This window comes from Xyrauchen texanus, chromosome 29, assembly GCF_025860055.1.
Source record: "Xyrauchen texanus isolate HMW12.3.18 chromosome 29, RBS_HiC_50CHRs, whole genome shotgun sequence".
Lineage (NCBI taxonomy): Eukaryota > Metazoa > Chordata > Actinopteri > Cypriniformes > Catostomidae > Xyrauchen > Xyrauchen texanus.
The window spans coordinates 9059144-9077366 of NC_068304.1; the positions used below are offsets into that span (position 1 = coordinate 9059144).

General features: G+C 37.5%; 1 protein-coding gene across 2 annotated transcripts in view; it reads right to left on the reverse strand.

Annotated features, from left to right (window-relative positions):
- Window positions 1–12068, reverse strand: part of LOC127623125 (rho GTPase-activating protein 42-like) — a 155467-nt gene extending 143399 nt beyond the window's left edge. For both annotated transcript variants that reach the window (XM_052097388.1, XM_052097387.1), the window contains exon 1: window positions 11849–12068. In XM_052097388.1, the coding sequence (XP_051953348.1) occupies window positions 11849–12002 (154 nt within the window). In that variant the 5' untranslated portion in view covers window positions 12003–12068. The remainder of the gene's footprint in view (window positions 1–11848) is intronic.
- Between the last annotated feature and the right edge of the window lie 6155 nt (window positions 12069–18223).

The following is an 18223-nucleotide window of genomic DNA, read 5'->3' on the forward strand; positions in this document are numbered from 1 at the left end:
CAAGCATAAGAATATATCTTTTTTCAAAAGATGTGTTAGAGTATGGTTTAGGTTTAGGTAAGGGCTTACACTTTAGGGTTAGATTTAGGTTTGGGGTTTAGGTTAGTAAACTCGTAAGAATGCTGCTTCAAAACAACAAATTGTTCTCTTTCTTCCATAGTACACAACAGTGGTTTTCCTATTATAATCATGGTTTGATTTAGGGTTTGGGTAAGGGGTTACACTTCATGGTTAGGTTTAGGTTTGGGTTAAGTAAAAACTCATTTTTTTTCACTAATGGAGTAAAAGCCAAAATGAATGATTTCTTACGATTTTTCCATGTTGTTCTATTATTATGGCTTTCATGAGACCAGGTTGGGTCCATTGATAATGTAAGTAAAGTTTGTTTTTTTTGCAACTGTTTTTATGTAAAACTGTCTAAATGGCCATTTAAAAAAATATATATATATAATTTGCATGTGAAATGAGAAACAATGGTTACTCAGAGGTTGGATGTTTCCTATCTAGTCCAATATACTGTAGTTGCCCCATTCTTCAATAATTGCCTTTTGGCAAAGCCTATATTTCAATGTGAGAGGTCAACATGATCACACGGGAAGCTGGCATGTTGTTTCCGAGAGTTCCGATACCCTAAGATCGGCTACATTGTGCCGACTCACTGACAAGAGGCATCTCCTATCAGACATTTTTGCATTGGCACCAATGTCTTTACCTTCTCCTATGGAGCATCCAGAATTGGAAGACTCTGCTTTGTATCCCTTGTTGAAAGCAGAATGTAAATGCAATTGCATAACCAGTGACGAACACGATTTGGAAGATGCATTGATTTCACGCTGAAAAATTTTGCTTACATTTGCATTTACATTCACATTTATGCATTTGGCAGATGCTTTTATCCAAAGCGACTTACAGTGCACTTATTACAGGGACAATCTCCCCGGAGCAACCTTGAGTTAAGTGCCTTGCTCAAGGACACAATGGTGGTGAATGTGGGGATCGAACCAGCAACCTTCTGATTAACAATGATATGCTTTAGCCCACTATGCCACCACCACTCTACGCTTACGTATACCTATCCATCCAATCACATTTAGTGCTTTGTCCACTGGGGGCAGTGTTTCACATTTCAGTAAGGACAGACCGGTTTTAGATAAATAACAGTCTACCTACTGTTTCCGATTTCACAGAGAGATCAGTCTGGACAGGTACACAAAACAATCCATGGTGACTTGTGCAAAATAAACCAATAAGATCAGACAGAAATGATCGAGAACCTTCTTAAAAATAAACTTCAGCCATTTGTTTTTAACATATGGCAACCTTGTCCTATGTCTCAATATAACTGTTAGTTATATGTAAAGCTAGTGTTTCCTGCACCGTAATTCTGCTGGAGGTCTACAGTGGCAGCGGAAAAAATAAATGTGAGAAGTGAGCTAGAAGTCTGCTTTTGCAAATTCACAAGTTATTGTCTTAAAACAAGCTATAATATTTCAATGTATATTTCACCAGGCTAAAAAACAGCATACAGCAAAAGAAATGTTTAGAAGATCTCTGTGAAGTGCTGTTTTATATACAGTAGCTACACTTGAGACTTTCGATGATGTGTTTAGTTCATTAAAAAAATAAAGGTCTAAACAAGGAATTTTGGCCACATGAGGAAGCAGCTCTTGAGAGTGAATCTGTAAAGGTCAGAGCCATTTTCACATCATGTCACTGCTATGGATGGAATGGCTAGAGTGTGAACATGTTCAAGCCCGATGGAAACCAAGTAGCAATCCTTGTTCAGATTAATTAGCTAGGGAACTGTCAGTGACACAGCATCCTGAATCTTAGACAAGCAAGGACACAAACTTCGTGTCAGAGAGAAAAGTTATCAGTGGAAGGGAATTACACGGTTACACAACATTGTTTACAGCGCATTTCCTGTGGTAAAGCCCCCGGAGCATTGCTCTTACTCGCATAAACACACACACAGCTCCCAAAAGAATAGGGAAATGCGAACAGAGAACCGACTAATGCAGAGAGCTAGAAAGAGAGAGAGAAGGATCCTGGTTCAGGACAGCTTAAGGTCTGTTGACTACAATAATTTTGACTCGTCCCTTGGTAAAAAAAACTTGTACATGTTAACATGATACTAATGTGATGAAATTGCTTATTAACTTTATCTGTGCAAAGTTATAGCCAATCTTTAAACTCCTGTCGTGACCAGATAAGGATGCAGCTATCCACACATTACTGTTTATAAGGAGCAAACAAACACATTACCAGAAGTTCATCCACCTAGAAAAGTTGTCCTGCTAAAAATAGGATTAAGACAATGTTACAACTTAAATAACGTATTTTTTATACAGAACAATGTATATAAGCACATATTTAAGTATAACTACAATATGCAAATTTTACCCCATAAACTATTTTAATTTGCATTGAAATTGCAACATTTCTTTAATCAGGTCATAATAGGGGGGCCTGGGTAGCTCAGCAAGTAAAGATGCTGACTACCACTCCTGGAGTCACAAGTTGGAATACAGGGCGTGCTGAGTGAATCCAGCCAGGTCTCCTAAGCAACCAATTGGGCCGGTTGCTAAGAGGGTAGAGTCACGTTGGGTTAACCTCCTCGTGTTCCCTATAATGTGGTTCTCGCTCTCAGTGGGGCGTGTGGTGAGTTGTGAGTGGATGCCGTGGAGAATAGTGCGAAGCCTCCACACGCGTTATGTCTCCACGCTAACACGCTCAACAAACCATGTGATAAGATGCGCGGATTGATGTCTCAGACGCGGAGGCAACGGAGATTCATCCTCCGCCACCCGGATTGAGGCGAGTCACTATGCCACCATGAGGACTTAGAGCGCATCGGGAATTGAGCATTCCAAATTGGGGAGAAAAGATCAGACAAAAAAAAAATCAGGACATAAAAAGCCTAATAAACATCCCCAAACTTTTTTTTGTAAAACTAGGCTGCAACTAACAATTATTTTGATAAGCCACCATCGATTATTTCTTTGATAAAATTAATAAAAAAAGTAAAAAATTAATTTCCTGTTTTCACATCGCTAATGAAATTTTTTGTCTGTTATTTTCAGTATTGATTATTATCGGTTTTATCAATAAGTTGTTGCAGCAGTATTCAAAAATATCTGTCAGTGCTCAATAGCAATTGTTGAAATTACATCATCATATTTAATTTGCACAGAAAACTGACCTGACATCCTTGTGAAGACCACTAATTACTTTCATAAGGCAGAAGGCCTTTTGATCAGGCCGCACCTCTATAACCCATTAGAGCGGTAAGTAGTCTCTTCGATTGGATCTCCTCATAATTACCTTGACAGACTCTGCTCCAAAATTGGATGGGACTTTTCATGTTTGCAGAAGAGCCGTGGTTCATTTCTGAACTCCACTGCCAGAAATGAAAGCTTGAAAGAAGAGCTCAATTAGCTTTGTTGCCACATCAAATATAATAGTGTTGTCAAATGGTTTATACACTGAAATAAACATGATGATCATATTACACTGTTAAAAATGCTTTGTAATAAAAATGTAGCTTCATGTGGTAACATCGAAATAAAAAATATATAGGCGTCCAATGGACAGGTAGTGCAAAAAACAGTGCAGATCTACAGTGTGAAATATGGTGGGTCGAAGACACCCTGAATATATCAAGGTACCCTCTGAAATGCTAATTTAGTTATTATTGTAGGGTCATATATTAGTGGCATGTTTAATATTTTAGGTATGTTAATATTAATGTGATTATTATACACGTACTGTAATGTACGTAAATGTCATGTCATATCCAATTAATAAATATTGCATCAAGGATATTTTTGTGTTCCACAGACGAAAGAAAGTAATATAGTTTTGTAGTGATGTTAGGGTGATTTAATACAGAACTGTTCCTTTAAAGATTAAAAAATACAGATAATAAGATGCGCTTAAGGTGTGGACAGATTTACATTCACACAGCAAAATTCCTTGGACGAAATACAGAAATCAAAAAAATTAGCGCGATCGTGAATTTTGTGCGATGGACTTCCGCAGAGTTCGCGTGGAGTTCAAGATTGGTGAACCACTGCTGTGTGGGCGGTGCTTCGAAAAAAGCTACAATGAATATTCACAATGGACTAGGATATAATTTTAGTAGAGAGTTTCTTTTTAATGTACTCTCCCCGTGTACAAAGTGGCACCTGAAAAAAAGTCTGCTTGGCAATACATTTTAGCTGGTTTCACACGCTCAACATCTGCTAAATGCAAAGGTAAATGTGACTGTGCCTTTACACCTTTGTTTAGGCTTACACTGTTTGCAAACAATCATATCTGTACACTGCATATCACTTTATATTAGAAATATTTAGATCAGGGTCAGATCAGGTAGATATATTTCCTTAAGGTAACAACTGCACATTTTCACTTTTTACATTGTAATTGGTTTTGTTTATTTGTGGATTCAAACAAAAAGCCACAGTGAAATATCCTCATCTTCCATGCCACTGTAGAAAAGTTGGAAAAGTTGCACCATAGGCATCATTTAGAGGTTGGATGAGTGGGACATGTCCCCAACACATTTTGCCTTGGCCAATTTTGTCCCCACCACTTTTTGAAATAGCTTTCGTCAAGTGTCTAATGCAGAGTTTCCACTTCGTTCGTTTGTGTTATAATAAGTGTAATGTCTTATTTTGAATGTTATGATGAGTGCTCATTGTGGCTGTTATACCGTAAGTGACGTTGAGTGACAGGTGACAGTGGAGATGTTACCTTGGGCACAAAGACGTGCGATCTACTCGCTCCGCAGTTCCGTAACTTGTGCTCATGTTCGGTTAAATTGCAAAGCAAAATGCAAACAAATGTGTCCCAAATCAAGATATGCATCTACTGACATACAGATGCAATCTTGATTTATTAAAATAAAAAGTTATAGTAGGGCTGATCAGAACCGGGAGCCCTCGTAATAGAAGTTTAACCACAACACCAATCAGTCGCCATGTATACCAGTTTGCTGATTCATGCGTTTATCCACTGACAAACAAAATCCCAGGACTAACAGTTGCAGGTATAGGGATAAAGTTATCAAATTAATTATGTGAAATATTTATTGGAGTGCTTGAAGTGTTGAACCGTAAAAGATCATTTGGAGATATCTGTGCATAACCAAATTAATATTCATTACTTCCATGACATCAAAGCCAGCAACCCCTTTCCAAAAACATGCACCCCATCGAAGCTTTGAATAAAGTGCTGCATGGTGACACATCAGTCTGAGTGGCATGGGGTTCTCCCTTTTTCTCCCCAATCTGGAATGCCCAATTCCCAATGTGTGGTGGTGTAGAGACTCACCTCAATCCGGGTGGCGGTGGACTAATCTCAGTTGCCTCTGTGTCTGAGACCATCAATCCACACATTTTATCACTTGGCTTGTTAAGTGTGTTACCATGGAGACATAGCGTGTGTGAAGGCTTCATGCTATTTTCTGCGGCATCTGCGCACAACTCACCACATGCCCCACTGAGAATAAGAACCACATTATAGTGATCACAAGGAGGTTACCCCATGTGACTCTACCCTCCCTAGCAACCGGGCCAATTTTATTGCTTAGGAGACCTGGCTGGAGTCACTCAGCACACCCTGTATTTGAACTTGAGACTCCAGGGATGAGTCTGAGTTCAGTATTATTCATTTTGGTTCATCTGACTGTAGAAAAGTATTTTAAGTTTAAAATGTGTTTCAAACTGGTTGGACAGCAATGTTAAAGCCTAGAATGTAGCCTATAATGCAGAGGAGGATCACTGGCCTATTTGAAATTTTAGGACACTTCATCATTTGCACAATTGTGGGAATCTATTTAACTTGTTTCCATGTAAATGCATGACTCTTTTCTGTGAGTCACACAAAGAAGGCACAGGGACATGAGAGTTTTAGGATTGTCAAAGAAAAAAATGTAATTAAACATTTAGCAACATTTTATATTTCATTCAAAACAATTGCTAAATGTCCTAATGTAGCATTTAGCAAAACAAGTTATCTATTGTTTCTTTGTCTGAAGGTCAGCAGTGCCACATTTTATTAGCATTAGAAGAAAATAAAAAACACAAGTACAAAAAAGTTTTTGCATGGGAAACTGTTAAATACGGAGTTTGAAGGTGGGCAGGGGCTCATCTTTACCCATAACGGCTGGTTCACACATTGTCCGTGAGTAAGGCGTGAGCGGTGCGTTTTAGTTTTGGCACCCGTGTGAACAGATTACACCTTTCACACTGCAAACGTGAGTCATGAGGTGACGTGTCCCAGAAGCGTCCTAGTGAGTTGAAAGTTTTGGCATTGACCCTAGTTTTCCACACAGCTCACGCTGAGCTCAGTGGCTCTAGGTGCAGTACAACACTAAAATAATAAACTCACTTAATAAAGGAAAGATTATTAAACTGTAGGACATTTTGCCTAATGTGCTGATAAAGATGCAGTGCACATGAATGCCTGCTGTTGTTCTTGAAGCACTAATAACCTCAAATTATTATGAATTTATTAAAGAATACATTTGCCATAGGATCCCATAGATAACTTTATTCTCTGTGCAGAGGCACTGCTGTTTCTAGCAGAAGAGACGCGGCCAATATTGTCCGATTGTCCAACGCGACCGGCACATTCACGCGCCGCTTATAACCCTCCAGATCACAATCCCAGTACTTTTCTCTAAAGCAACTTACAATGCATTTACAGTATACATGTTATCAGTGCATGCATTCCCAGGACATCGAACATTGACCCACATGCTCTACTACAGGAACAGGAAGTTTGACAAAAGTAAGCCCACACATTTGTTTCAATTCACTTAATACTTTTTATTGAATCCCAATGTAAGTGGATTACTGTACACATAATTTTTGTTTGTCTTAGAAGCTGCGAGACAGTAGCTTCGCTAGTTTTTAAATCAAGTAGCTTTTCTGTAGCGAAGCTATATTTTTGACTAGCAGTGTAGCGTTGAGAAAATCTACACCGTTACATCATACCTTGTACCCGGTGTTTACTAATGGAAGTTTTTAATGAGAACTAAAGATGTCAGATCACAAATAAAGCGCTCATTTGAGTCGGTCACACGTGATAGGAAAACAGTCTGAATCGGTTCGTGATTAAATCTGAATGATTCAGAAAGCTCACGCTTATGCTGCTGAATCATTTGGCGTGCGCTCTCATTTGTCAAGAAGCTCATGGAGTATTTTATAACACGGCAAATAAAGATAACGCTGGATGCCGTGGATCTACAATCAATGAAAACCAAACCAATAACCAATGCAAATACATCCCATCGATTGCCAGTGATGAAGAAATTCTTTATCAACTCAACACATGTGCAGCTTGTGAACAACTTCTACAGGTTAAGACATTTTCCAACCAAACGAGTATCATAACACTTATTAGCCTACACAAAAAAACTTTTAAAATGTACCATGTTTTTTGGACATGTACCATTACCTGGGAGCACCATGTTAATACAATAATATATGAATATGGTAATCATATATCAAATTACCATGGTAATAACACAGTATTCTTTGAAGTACTTTGGAGCACCATGCAACAACAGAATGGAGCATAAATAGTTGTATATCAAAGTACCATGGCATTACCATCTGATACCATCAGAAATCACATTATTATTACCCAGATGTACTCTCTCTTTCTCACACACACACACACACACACACACACACACACACACACACACACACACACATACACGCACAAGAAATTTGGCCTCTGATGATATATCCTGTAATTCTGTGTCTAGCTGCTGTATTTCTGTACTGTATTCATGCATATATAGAAGAATAGTATACTGTATGTACACAGAGTTTTTACACAGGAATGTGCAAATGAAACTATGTTTAAATGGGTTTGTAAAGGTAGTAGTCTAAATCTGAAAAATAAAATACAAAAATAGTGATTTTTCATATTGAACACATGTTTGTAAGGTAGTAGTCTAAATCTGAAAATAAATAAAATAGTGTTTCTATGAACATGTTGTAAGTAGTAGTCTAAATCTGAAAAATAAAATGTAAAAATAGTGACTTTAAATGTTGAACACGTGGGTTTGTATTACATATCTAAATATAAATGTACATGTTTTTTGTTTGTTGTTACTGGTAAGTATTGCACCGACTGTATACTTGATTACTGTGTTGCACTAAACTGCAACATAATGTACTGTGGCTTTGATAAACATCGTCTTTTAGGTCTTTTGTCTATAACAATATGTTTTGTGCATCTGCGGTTGAAAAAATATGAAGTAGCTTAAATGAAGCAAGCTACTTTTGGAGTGTAGCTTGCAGTGTAAATTGCTACTTTTTCTGAAGTGTAGCTTTTAGCTTAACTTAACTAATTTTTCTGTTGAGTAGTTGGTAGCTTAGCTAGCTACATTTTTTTGAGTAGTTTGCCCAACACTGTGAAGTTGTATTGAACCTGCACCATTCCTTAAATTAGGTCATAAAGAGAAGCCTGATAGACATTTGTGGACATCACATCATTATTACATTTAATGTGGACATAAATATGACTGTCATCCCTCGTATTCAGACAACTTTAACTGTAAGTTTCATACATTAATGGTCTCAATGTGTTTGGAAATATTAGTAAAAAAAAAGAACTTGCATATATGCACACTTTGAAAATTCACTGGAAATACTATAGTGGCACTATTTTAAACATAATTTGATTTGGACGCACAAAACTTAATGTCCTAGCCTTCCTATTTAGTATTTATGAGTCCCTGACCATCAAATCACATGAGTACAAAAAGCCCAAAACATATATTTCTATTTATTCTGCACTGAATCATTTTTGCAGAAATACTACCATCAGCGTAAACAGGTAAAAAAGGAAAGACCTCCACTGACAGACCAAAATGGGACTGTATTAGTGGCGTCATCTGTAAATCATTTATCATTTAGAATTTCAGAAAAAACACAAACAGGAAAAAATAAAAAGCTCCAAGTCCTTCTGCCAAACATACATCCTGCAACTACAATTCGATTGGGTAACATCTTAAAGTAACGTTCATTAATAAAAGTAATTAACAGATCAAAACAAAATCATGACATTGATACAACATTTCTAACTCTATATGGTTGGATAATCATTTTTATTATGGATTAAATCTAATAACTTAATAAGGAACCCTCCAATAGTGCTACAACAAGTGTTGTAATGTTGAGCCTTGAAAGGAATTCAGTGCATAACATAAAATCAAGTTGTCTTAATTAAACGTTTCTTGAAACTTTAAGTTTTGGGCTCATAACTCAAATATCTAAGTAACTTATTTGTCTTAAAAATCCATAGACTTAAGATTTTAAGTGTTAATAATAGTAAAATTGAGGCTATGCCCACAATGCCTTGTGCTTGAATTATTCAATGATGTTTCCTAGGTCAAAGGGAAAGAATGAGGGTATTTAAATAAACATTATTAAGAATGCATTGAGGTTTTAGATATTTGTAGCATTATTTATGTAGTTTTGTTGCAAATAGTTGTTTTGTGTGATGTCACCATTAGGGGGATCTGTGTCCCCTTTGGTCAAGTTGGACCCTGTTAATCTCAGTTCTCCTTGAACATTAGTGGTGGTGAATATGATTCATTTCAGTGATTGATTCTGTTCACAGAAAAGATTTGTTCAGATTTGTTCATTGACTATTTCTGCAAGTAACACCCTTGCTCCTGTAGATGGCACCAAATGACCAGAATATTCAGTTCACCAATTAGTTCAGTGTAGGTGGGTCAAACCAATGATATGCTCCTTCACAGCCCGCTCTCAAATGCTATTGGCTCACGCTAAAGTCTGTCTTTAAAAGCAACACAAATGTATTTGCGCATCGGCATAATCATAAATATCTTACACTGTGCACCAAAAGCACAACATATCCAATCGTAACTCACATCACATTAACTGTATGGTCTTCAGTCATTTTTATAAATTGGGGATTCTGTTTTGTCCATACCTATAAACTAGTCTTTCATCCCATTCTCTTCTTGTTGAGCGTGATTTAATCACATGCCAAATTGAATGAACGACATGACTCCTCTCATTCAGTCTTCAGCAGATACTCAATCACGAACAAAATTACTGAGAGTGTTGTTCATTTCATTTGCAAATGAGAATACCAGTATGTTTTGTTCGTTCATGAACAAGACGTTTTGTCTTGTTTAGGCTCAAATGACTTACTCCAGGGGCCTGGGTAGCTCAGTGAGTATTGACCCTGACTACCACCCCTGGAGTAGCGAGATCGAATCCAGGGTGTGCTGAGTTAATCCATCCAGGTCTCCTAAGCAACCACATTGGCCCGGTTGATAGGGAGGGTAGTGTCACATGGGGTAACCTCCTCGTGGTTGCGATTAGTGGTTTTCGCTCTCAATGGGGCACGTGGAAAGTTGTGAGTGAATCACAGAGAGTAGCATGAGCCTCCACATGCGTGAGCCTCTGCATTGTCATACACAGCGAGCCGCGAGATAAGATGCGTGGATCGACTGTCTCAGAAGCGGAGGCAACTGAGACTTGTCCTCCGCCACCTGGATTAAGGTGAGTAACCGCGCCACCATCAGGACCTACTAAGTAGTGGAAATTGGGCATTCCAAATTGGGAGAAAACTGACTGACTCCACTGGTTCAGTGAAGGGTGTATTCGTTCAGTGGTTCGAACCAATGACATGCTGCCTCACAGCCTGCACTCTAATACTATTGGTTCATGTTGTAGTCAGTTTTTGCAGGCATAAAAGGCCACTGTGACAAGAAGGAGAGTAGGACCGGGTTGTGATGATGCACACCGGCCCCTAATCAGGCTAATGAAGCTGAGGAGAGGGATAAAAGCCGCCAGAGGCCACAGTTATGGAGAGAGAGAGAGAGAGAGCTACAGGCAGCTGCCTTGTATGTGTTTATGTTTGTGTCTTTTTGTTTTAATTTATCATTAAACATTACTTTCATGCTTTGTCCGGTTCTCGCCTCCTTTCCATTGAACCTTGTTACAGACACCAATGCAGCCTTGCACTTACTAGCGCTTGCAGTCTTTCGAAAACTAGTTTTCGAAAGTGAGATAAGTCAGCGAAGGAGAAATATGAGTCCATTCAATTAAAATTATTAAACTGAAACAACAACTTTTACACAGCAAATCTGAGTTAAGTCTACTTGCGTCAAGTTACCTTAACCTAAACAGTTAAGATCATTCTATAAGAACACAAGTTAAGTCAACTTAATTACACAAGTTTTGGAGAAGCCATTACTCAATTCAATTGATGGCACAAGTTTACTCAATCAGTTGAGTAGAGTTAACTTTAGGGTTTTCAGTGTACAAAACTAATATTTCTTTTTTTGTTTTTATTTATTTATTTTTGCATTGTTGAACCTTGAAATAAATTATAATAATTATTTGTATTGCTATTTACGCTACTATTATTACAATTATTATTATTATTACCCTTTAAAATAATACAACAATAGCCTACTTATGTGTATTATTATCGTAGCTTTTATTTATTCATTCGTTTAATTAATTTATATATTTTAAGTGACTAGCTGACCACATGAGGGAATCGAATTAAACTAAATTAAATATTTAATATTTCCATTCATACTGGCAGTGTCTCAGGTGAGATGCCTATCTAGACAGCATTTATATGCGTCATATAGGCGTTATGGCAAAAATAAATATACATAATAATAATAATAATAAAACGCGACCGTAATGTTTGGAATGAGCATGTGATGCCAACAAATGCTGTCTAGAGGTGGGCAGCTCACGAGGTTGTGTGCCACTCAACATAATCAGAGATTTGTCAAAGATGTGTTGTTGTTGAGTGAGAGTTGTCGACTTACTCTTCAGCGCATTAATCAGCTGGTTCCCGTCTTTAATCAGCTCTTTGATGAACTTGTTGGTTCGATCCAGCTCGATTTCATGACATTTGAGTCTCTCTCTGAAGTCCGGACTGTCCAGAAAAGAGTCACTGAACTCCAGAGTTGGTAGTCCCATGATCGGCTCTCAAATAAAGTCTTCACAATGCAATACCACTCAGTGTTTCTTCACACACTCCGGCTGTTCTGTGGCATCATCCGCATCCTCACTCAAATGGGGAAAGTTTCGTTGTCTTGCAGAAGTTCATGTGAAAGTTTTCCTTCCCTCTCTTCACTTCCGCGCTGTGCACAAACTTTCATCCACTCAAACTTCTCCAGCAGCTCAACCTGAGACCATGAGACTCCTGCTGGCTACATTACACACAACCATCCGCTATTAAACCCGTTTGAAGTGTTGCATGCTTATTAATATTTTCTAGTAACTTCCATAACTGACATTAACAAGACTTCAACTACATGTATGCAACGATTATAGGCATGTATCCTCTTGAGAACCAACAATTGTTATATTGTATTTATTTATTCAGTTTAATGAACTTATGTGTGATAATATCTCTCTGTTACCATCGTCGGCTTTTCTGTAAGATATTAGATCTATAAGATATTATAATGAATCATTTATTATAAAGTAATACAAATAAAATAATATTAATGAAAAAAAAAATCGTTATATAATATAACATCATATTTTATAATATGCAAGTATTATAATACAATAATAAATAAAAAAGAAAATAATAATAAGTATTACAATAAAATAATATTAAAAGGTTATTTTGTTTTCCTTTATTAAAAAATAATAATATGTAGCAATAACAATGCGATATAAGAGGTCACTAGTCCACATAAATAATCAATGATACAATATTTTAGATATAGGCCTATGTTGATATAATAAGTAATGATCTTCCTTTTACAATATGTAATCTTACTATTTTCTGGATTTGTTAATAATGCTGTTTAGCATATCAAAACTTAATAAAACCTCATAATATATATTCAAATTTGAACTAGCATTCATTATTGATCTGTTAATGTTTGGTAATGACTGATTAATGAAAGTTGACATACACAAGCAGTTTCCAGAACCTTATATAAATACAGTATATACACACACACACACACACACACACACACACACACACACATATATATATATATACACACACACACACATTCGGGACAATGTATTTTAAAGGTAATTTTGTAAAAATACAAATAACTTTACAGATCTTTATTGTAAAGGGTTTAAAGAATGATTTCCATGCTTGTTCAAAGAACCATAAACAATTAATGAACATGCACCTGTGGAACGGGCGTTAAGACATTAACAGCTTACAGACTGAAAGCAATTAAAGTCCCAGTTATAAAAACTTAGGACACTAAAGAGACTTTTCTACTGACTCTGAAAAACACCAAAAGAAATATGCCCAGGGTTCCTGCTCATCTGCGTGAACATGCCTTAGGTATGCTGCATGGAAGCATGAGGACTGCAGATGTGGCCAGGGCAATAAAATGCAATGTCCGTACAGTGAGATGCCTAAGACTGTGCTACATGGAAACAGGAAGGACAGCTGATCATCCTCGCTGTGGCACACCACATGTAACAACACCTGCACAGGATCGGTACATCCAAATATCACACCTGCGGGACTGGTACAGGATGGCAACAACAACTGCCTGAGTTACACCATGAATGCACAATCCCTCCATCAGTGCTCAGACTGTCTGCAATAGGCTGAGAGAGACTGGACTCAGGGCTTGTAGGCCTGTTGTAAGGCAGGTCCTTCCAGACATCACCAGCAACAACGTCACCTATGGGCATAAATCCACCTTTACTGGACCAGACAGGACTGGCAAAAAATGCTCTTCACTGATGAGTCGTGGTTTTTTCTCACCAGGGGTGATGGTCGGACTTGTGTTTATCGTTGAAGGAATGAGTGTTACACCAAGGCCTGTACTTTGGGGCAGGATTGATTTGGAGGTGGAGGGTCCATCATGGTCTGGGGCAGTGTGTCACAGCATCATCAAACTGAGCTTGTTGTCATTGCAGGTAATCTCAACACTGTGCGTTACATGGAAGACATCCTCCTCCCTCATGTGGTACACTTCCAGCAGGCTCATCCTGACATGGAACCCTCCTGAACCCTCCAGCATGACAATACCACCAGCCATACTGCTCGTTCTGTGCGTGATTTCCTGCAAGACAGGAAAGTAAGTGTTCTGCCATGGCCAGCGAAGAGCCCAGATCTCAATCCCATTGAGCACATCTGGGACCTGTTGGATTAGAGGGTGAGGGCTAGGGCCATTCCCCCCAGAAATGTCCGGGAACTTGCAAATGTCTTGGTGGAAGAGTGGGGTAACATCTCACAGCAAGAACAGGCAAATCTGGTGCAGTCCATGAGGAGGAGATGCACTGCAGTACTTAATGCAGCTGGTGGCCACACCAGATACTGACTGTTACTTTTGACGCCCCCTTTGTTCAGTTTATGTCTTAGTTGTTGAATCTTTTTATGTTCATACAAATATTTCCACATGTTAAATTTGCTGAAAATAAAAGAAGTTGAAAGTGAGAGGACAATTCTTTTTCTGCTGAGTTTATATATATATATATATATATATATATATATCCACTTGGTTAAAAAAATATTTGAACAGGCATAATACTTCTGTTTGGAGGATCAAAATATGAATAAGTTGTACATACAGAAATTGTGGATGAAAAACAGAAAATGCACAGTACAGCGTCAACTGGTTTGATCCAGAGAGAACGGAAGAGGGAGAGACCAACATATTATGAAGATTGCTTTGACAATAGCTTGTACTGCCTTAAGGGCTCTACAGCAGTGTGGATTTATCTTTGCGTGACATCAGTAAACCTGCCGGATGTGTGATGACCTGCGGCATTTCTCAAGGTCTGATGAAACAGCCGAGACACTGTATGTGGCTACAATAAACCAAACCCTCCAACAACTCCTCAAAGGGCTATACCATTCACTCACACCATCTATAACCCAAATGTAAAAATTCACATAAATGCCCAGAACAAAAATAAAACAACAGAACTGAACTAGAAGTTACAAAACTCACATTTATATATCAGTCCATGAGTTTCTGCATGTCAAAAAGGGCACTTTTTTCCTTTTCTTCCCTGCTTTCAATTCCAAACAGGTGACTGTAATTATATTCTCGATAGATTGTACTGGAATTAATGAGAGTTGGGAAAGGGTGAATTCTGAATTAATACCTTACTAAATGAAAGTAATTAGACTTCAGCTTAATTGGTGCCAGTAGAATCGGCCACAAATACAGGGCACACATGGATGATAATGATGTCAAATTCCAAATGAGCATTTAGTCAACGCAAAGCACAAGGAAGGATTTTAAACACTTTAGACATATCATTTGCATGCAATACTAAATTAATTAATTTTTTAAACATGAAAGGGGTTGCAACAATAGACTAAAAAACTATCGTGCAACCTAATTGAGCACAACAATGACTGGCATAATTTTCAGTGACCTTGGTTCCAGAAGTATTTTTCCAATTTGTTGACTCCATACTCTATATAATTTACATTTATTCATTTGTCAGATGCTTATTGATGCAACTTAGATCATATTCAATGTATATGTGATGTGGCCAGAGGGCGATGATACAATATAAGTACTGATCTAAAATTAAAAAATACAAACTTCCACCCTGGGAATTTCACCCGGGGAAATATTTGCTAGAGCACAAGAACAAGCACTAGGTCACACAGGTTCGCTTCAACAATGAGGGCAAGAGACGTGGGTCCAATATACAAATGGAAAAACTTAATTCCATCCATCCATCCATCGTCAACCGCTTATCCTGTGTACAGGGTCGCGGGGGGCTGGAGCCTATCCCAGCTAACATTGGGCGAAAGGCGGGGGACACCCTGGACAGGTCGCCAGTGGAAAAACGTAATTTTACGATACAAATATACATTAAAATCAGAACAAGTACCCACACACTCAAAATAGGGTGATAAACACAGCACGCGGTAAGAAAGCACGCTGCCACCACCAGAGGGAGGTAAAGCCTTTTTGCTGGGGGTCCTGAGCTCTTGAAAATAAATCAAATGCACAGTAAATGAATTTAATATAAACCAATTGATTAAATACACAGTCTCCCTGTTAACAAAAGAGGAGTGAATGCATACAGAATAATTTGATGCCAAGATGGCAGGCTAGGCATGAACTGAAATCATACCAACAGCACATGCACCAATACGCACACACAATTCAGCAATACAAAAAACAAAAAATCAACAGAGTAAAAATTTTATTCAACATATGAGAACACAAATCAAATCACTAGAAAAATGGAAAAAGAAAGAAAAGACTAAAAAACAATAGGAAAACACAAAACAATAAAAAAGGGTTAGGCAGTCTCTACTGGGACATGTTCAAAGTTGTTCTAATTGGACACACACAAAGTTAAACATCAAAAGCAAATAATAACCAACAATAAACAAATAAAACAAGTCATCAACAACTCAAATTGAAACAATGGCGGAGCAATACAGCAGCAATCCTCGAATGCACTTCAATGATGGTCACGCAGCAACAGAGGGAAATCCCTTCAGCCTTGCGAATAAACCTACAAATGTTATAGCAAATTACAGATGCATGCAATCACCACACTAATGCCCTGACTGTCGAAAAGAAAGGAAGTAATCTTACCCAACAATGGTTGACACCCCAAGAATGCAATCCTTCAAGGGTAAAGTAGTACTAGTTACCACCAACCTGTTCTAAATAAGTGGCGGCCGCCGCTGATTGGCGGCCACAGCTGTCACAGCTGTCACTCAACAATATGACCGAGAATGAACCCATTCCGCCACATGTACATTTTTTAACGCTGTTGATTTAAGTGTACATAATAAATTATATAAAAAATAATTATACTAAAAATAATACAATTAATTGTAATACTGTAATAAGAAATGTTTTACCAACTGAGCAATTCAAGCCTAAGACGCCACCTCTATTTATTTCTAATTCAGCATGGGGCAGTAAGTGCAGCTCCAGCTGAACAGGCAACAAACTGACTTCTGATCAAACACAGCTGAACAGAGAATTTGTTTCCTATTTTTTACACAATTGACAGCCCTAGGGTATTTATACATTTTTGTTATCCCTGCCAATCAAATCCATGACCTTGTGCTCTACCAGGTGAATTAGTGAAAAAAAAGTAATTCAATAAAGAGTTATACACCTTAAACAAAACCAATCTTACAAGCTTTGATTCAAAACAATATAAGAAAGTATGTGTAAGTCTTTGAAAATCGGAAGAAATGACAAAAGTACATGACAATATACTGTGTACAAGACTGAATGAACTACTCACCTCATGAAGCCTTGCGAACTACAAAATCTAATCAGAAACAACAATACAAGAATACTGACTTCATTATTTATAAGTATAAAGATGTTATGCAATAGTTAGGTCTGATCATCTTAATTGACAATTGACAAGCGGCATTACAGCACAGAAATACTTAGTAATAATAGACATGTTGTACACTTGCTCTGTGCATGCATTAAGCATGAGGAAGTTTAATCGAGCTTGAACTCATGATCACACCTAAAAGATTGCAATAGCAATCTTTATAGTGAAAAAGTAGTTATATCGCTTCAGAGGTCATACATTAAACCACTGGAGTCGTATGGATTATTTTATGCTGCCTTTATGTGGTTTTTGGTGTTTGAAAATTTGGACACCATTGATTTGCGCTGTATGGATATATTTACCTTATACTGTATCTCTATTAAAATATCTTCATTTGTTTTTTGTGGAAGAAAGAAAGGTAAGCATAAAGGTAAGTAAATGATGAGAGAATTAACATTTTTGGTGAACTGTTCCCTTAATGTGAACTTCTTACATAATAACTTAATAAAAACTAAATAAAAGCAATAACACACTCGTAATTGTTCTGTGATTACCTTTACAGCAGAATTACTTTTGCTTGTGTGATATTGCTAACATACATTTTACATTTATAGAAATAATATTCCGATAAAAATATAAATGTTATTTGAGAGTGCAGGGAGAGTGACTCCATTATGTCATTGGCAGTGTGGTAGTTGGTGGTTCCCATTTCATCAAAGCAGTAACTTCTCTGTTTGGTGGAATTGTCTTTATGGGAACTGTAGTTATTCACAGGGAATTTGTGTAATTTTTTTTTAAAGTTAATAATCACATTGACTTGTGACTTGTGTTCAATAGGTATGATATTTGATCCTGCAACTAGTTAGAGCTATTTTAGAGGGTTGTTGATGAACAAGACCTCCTCACAGTCTCAGAAACGC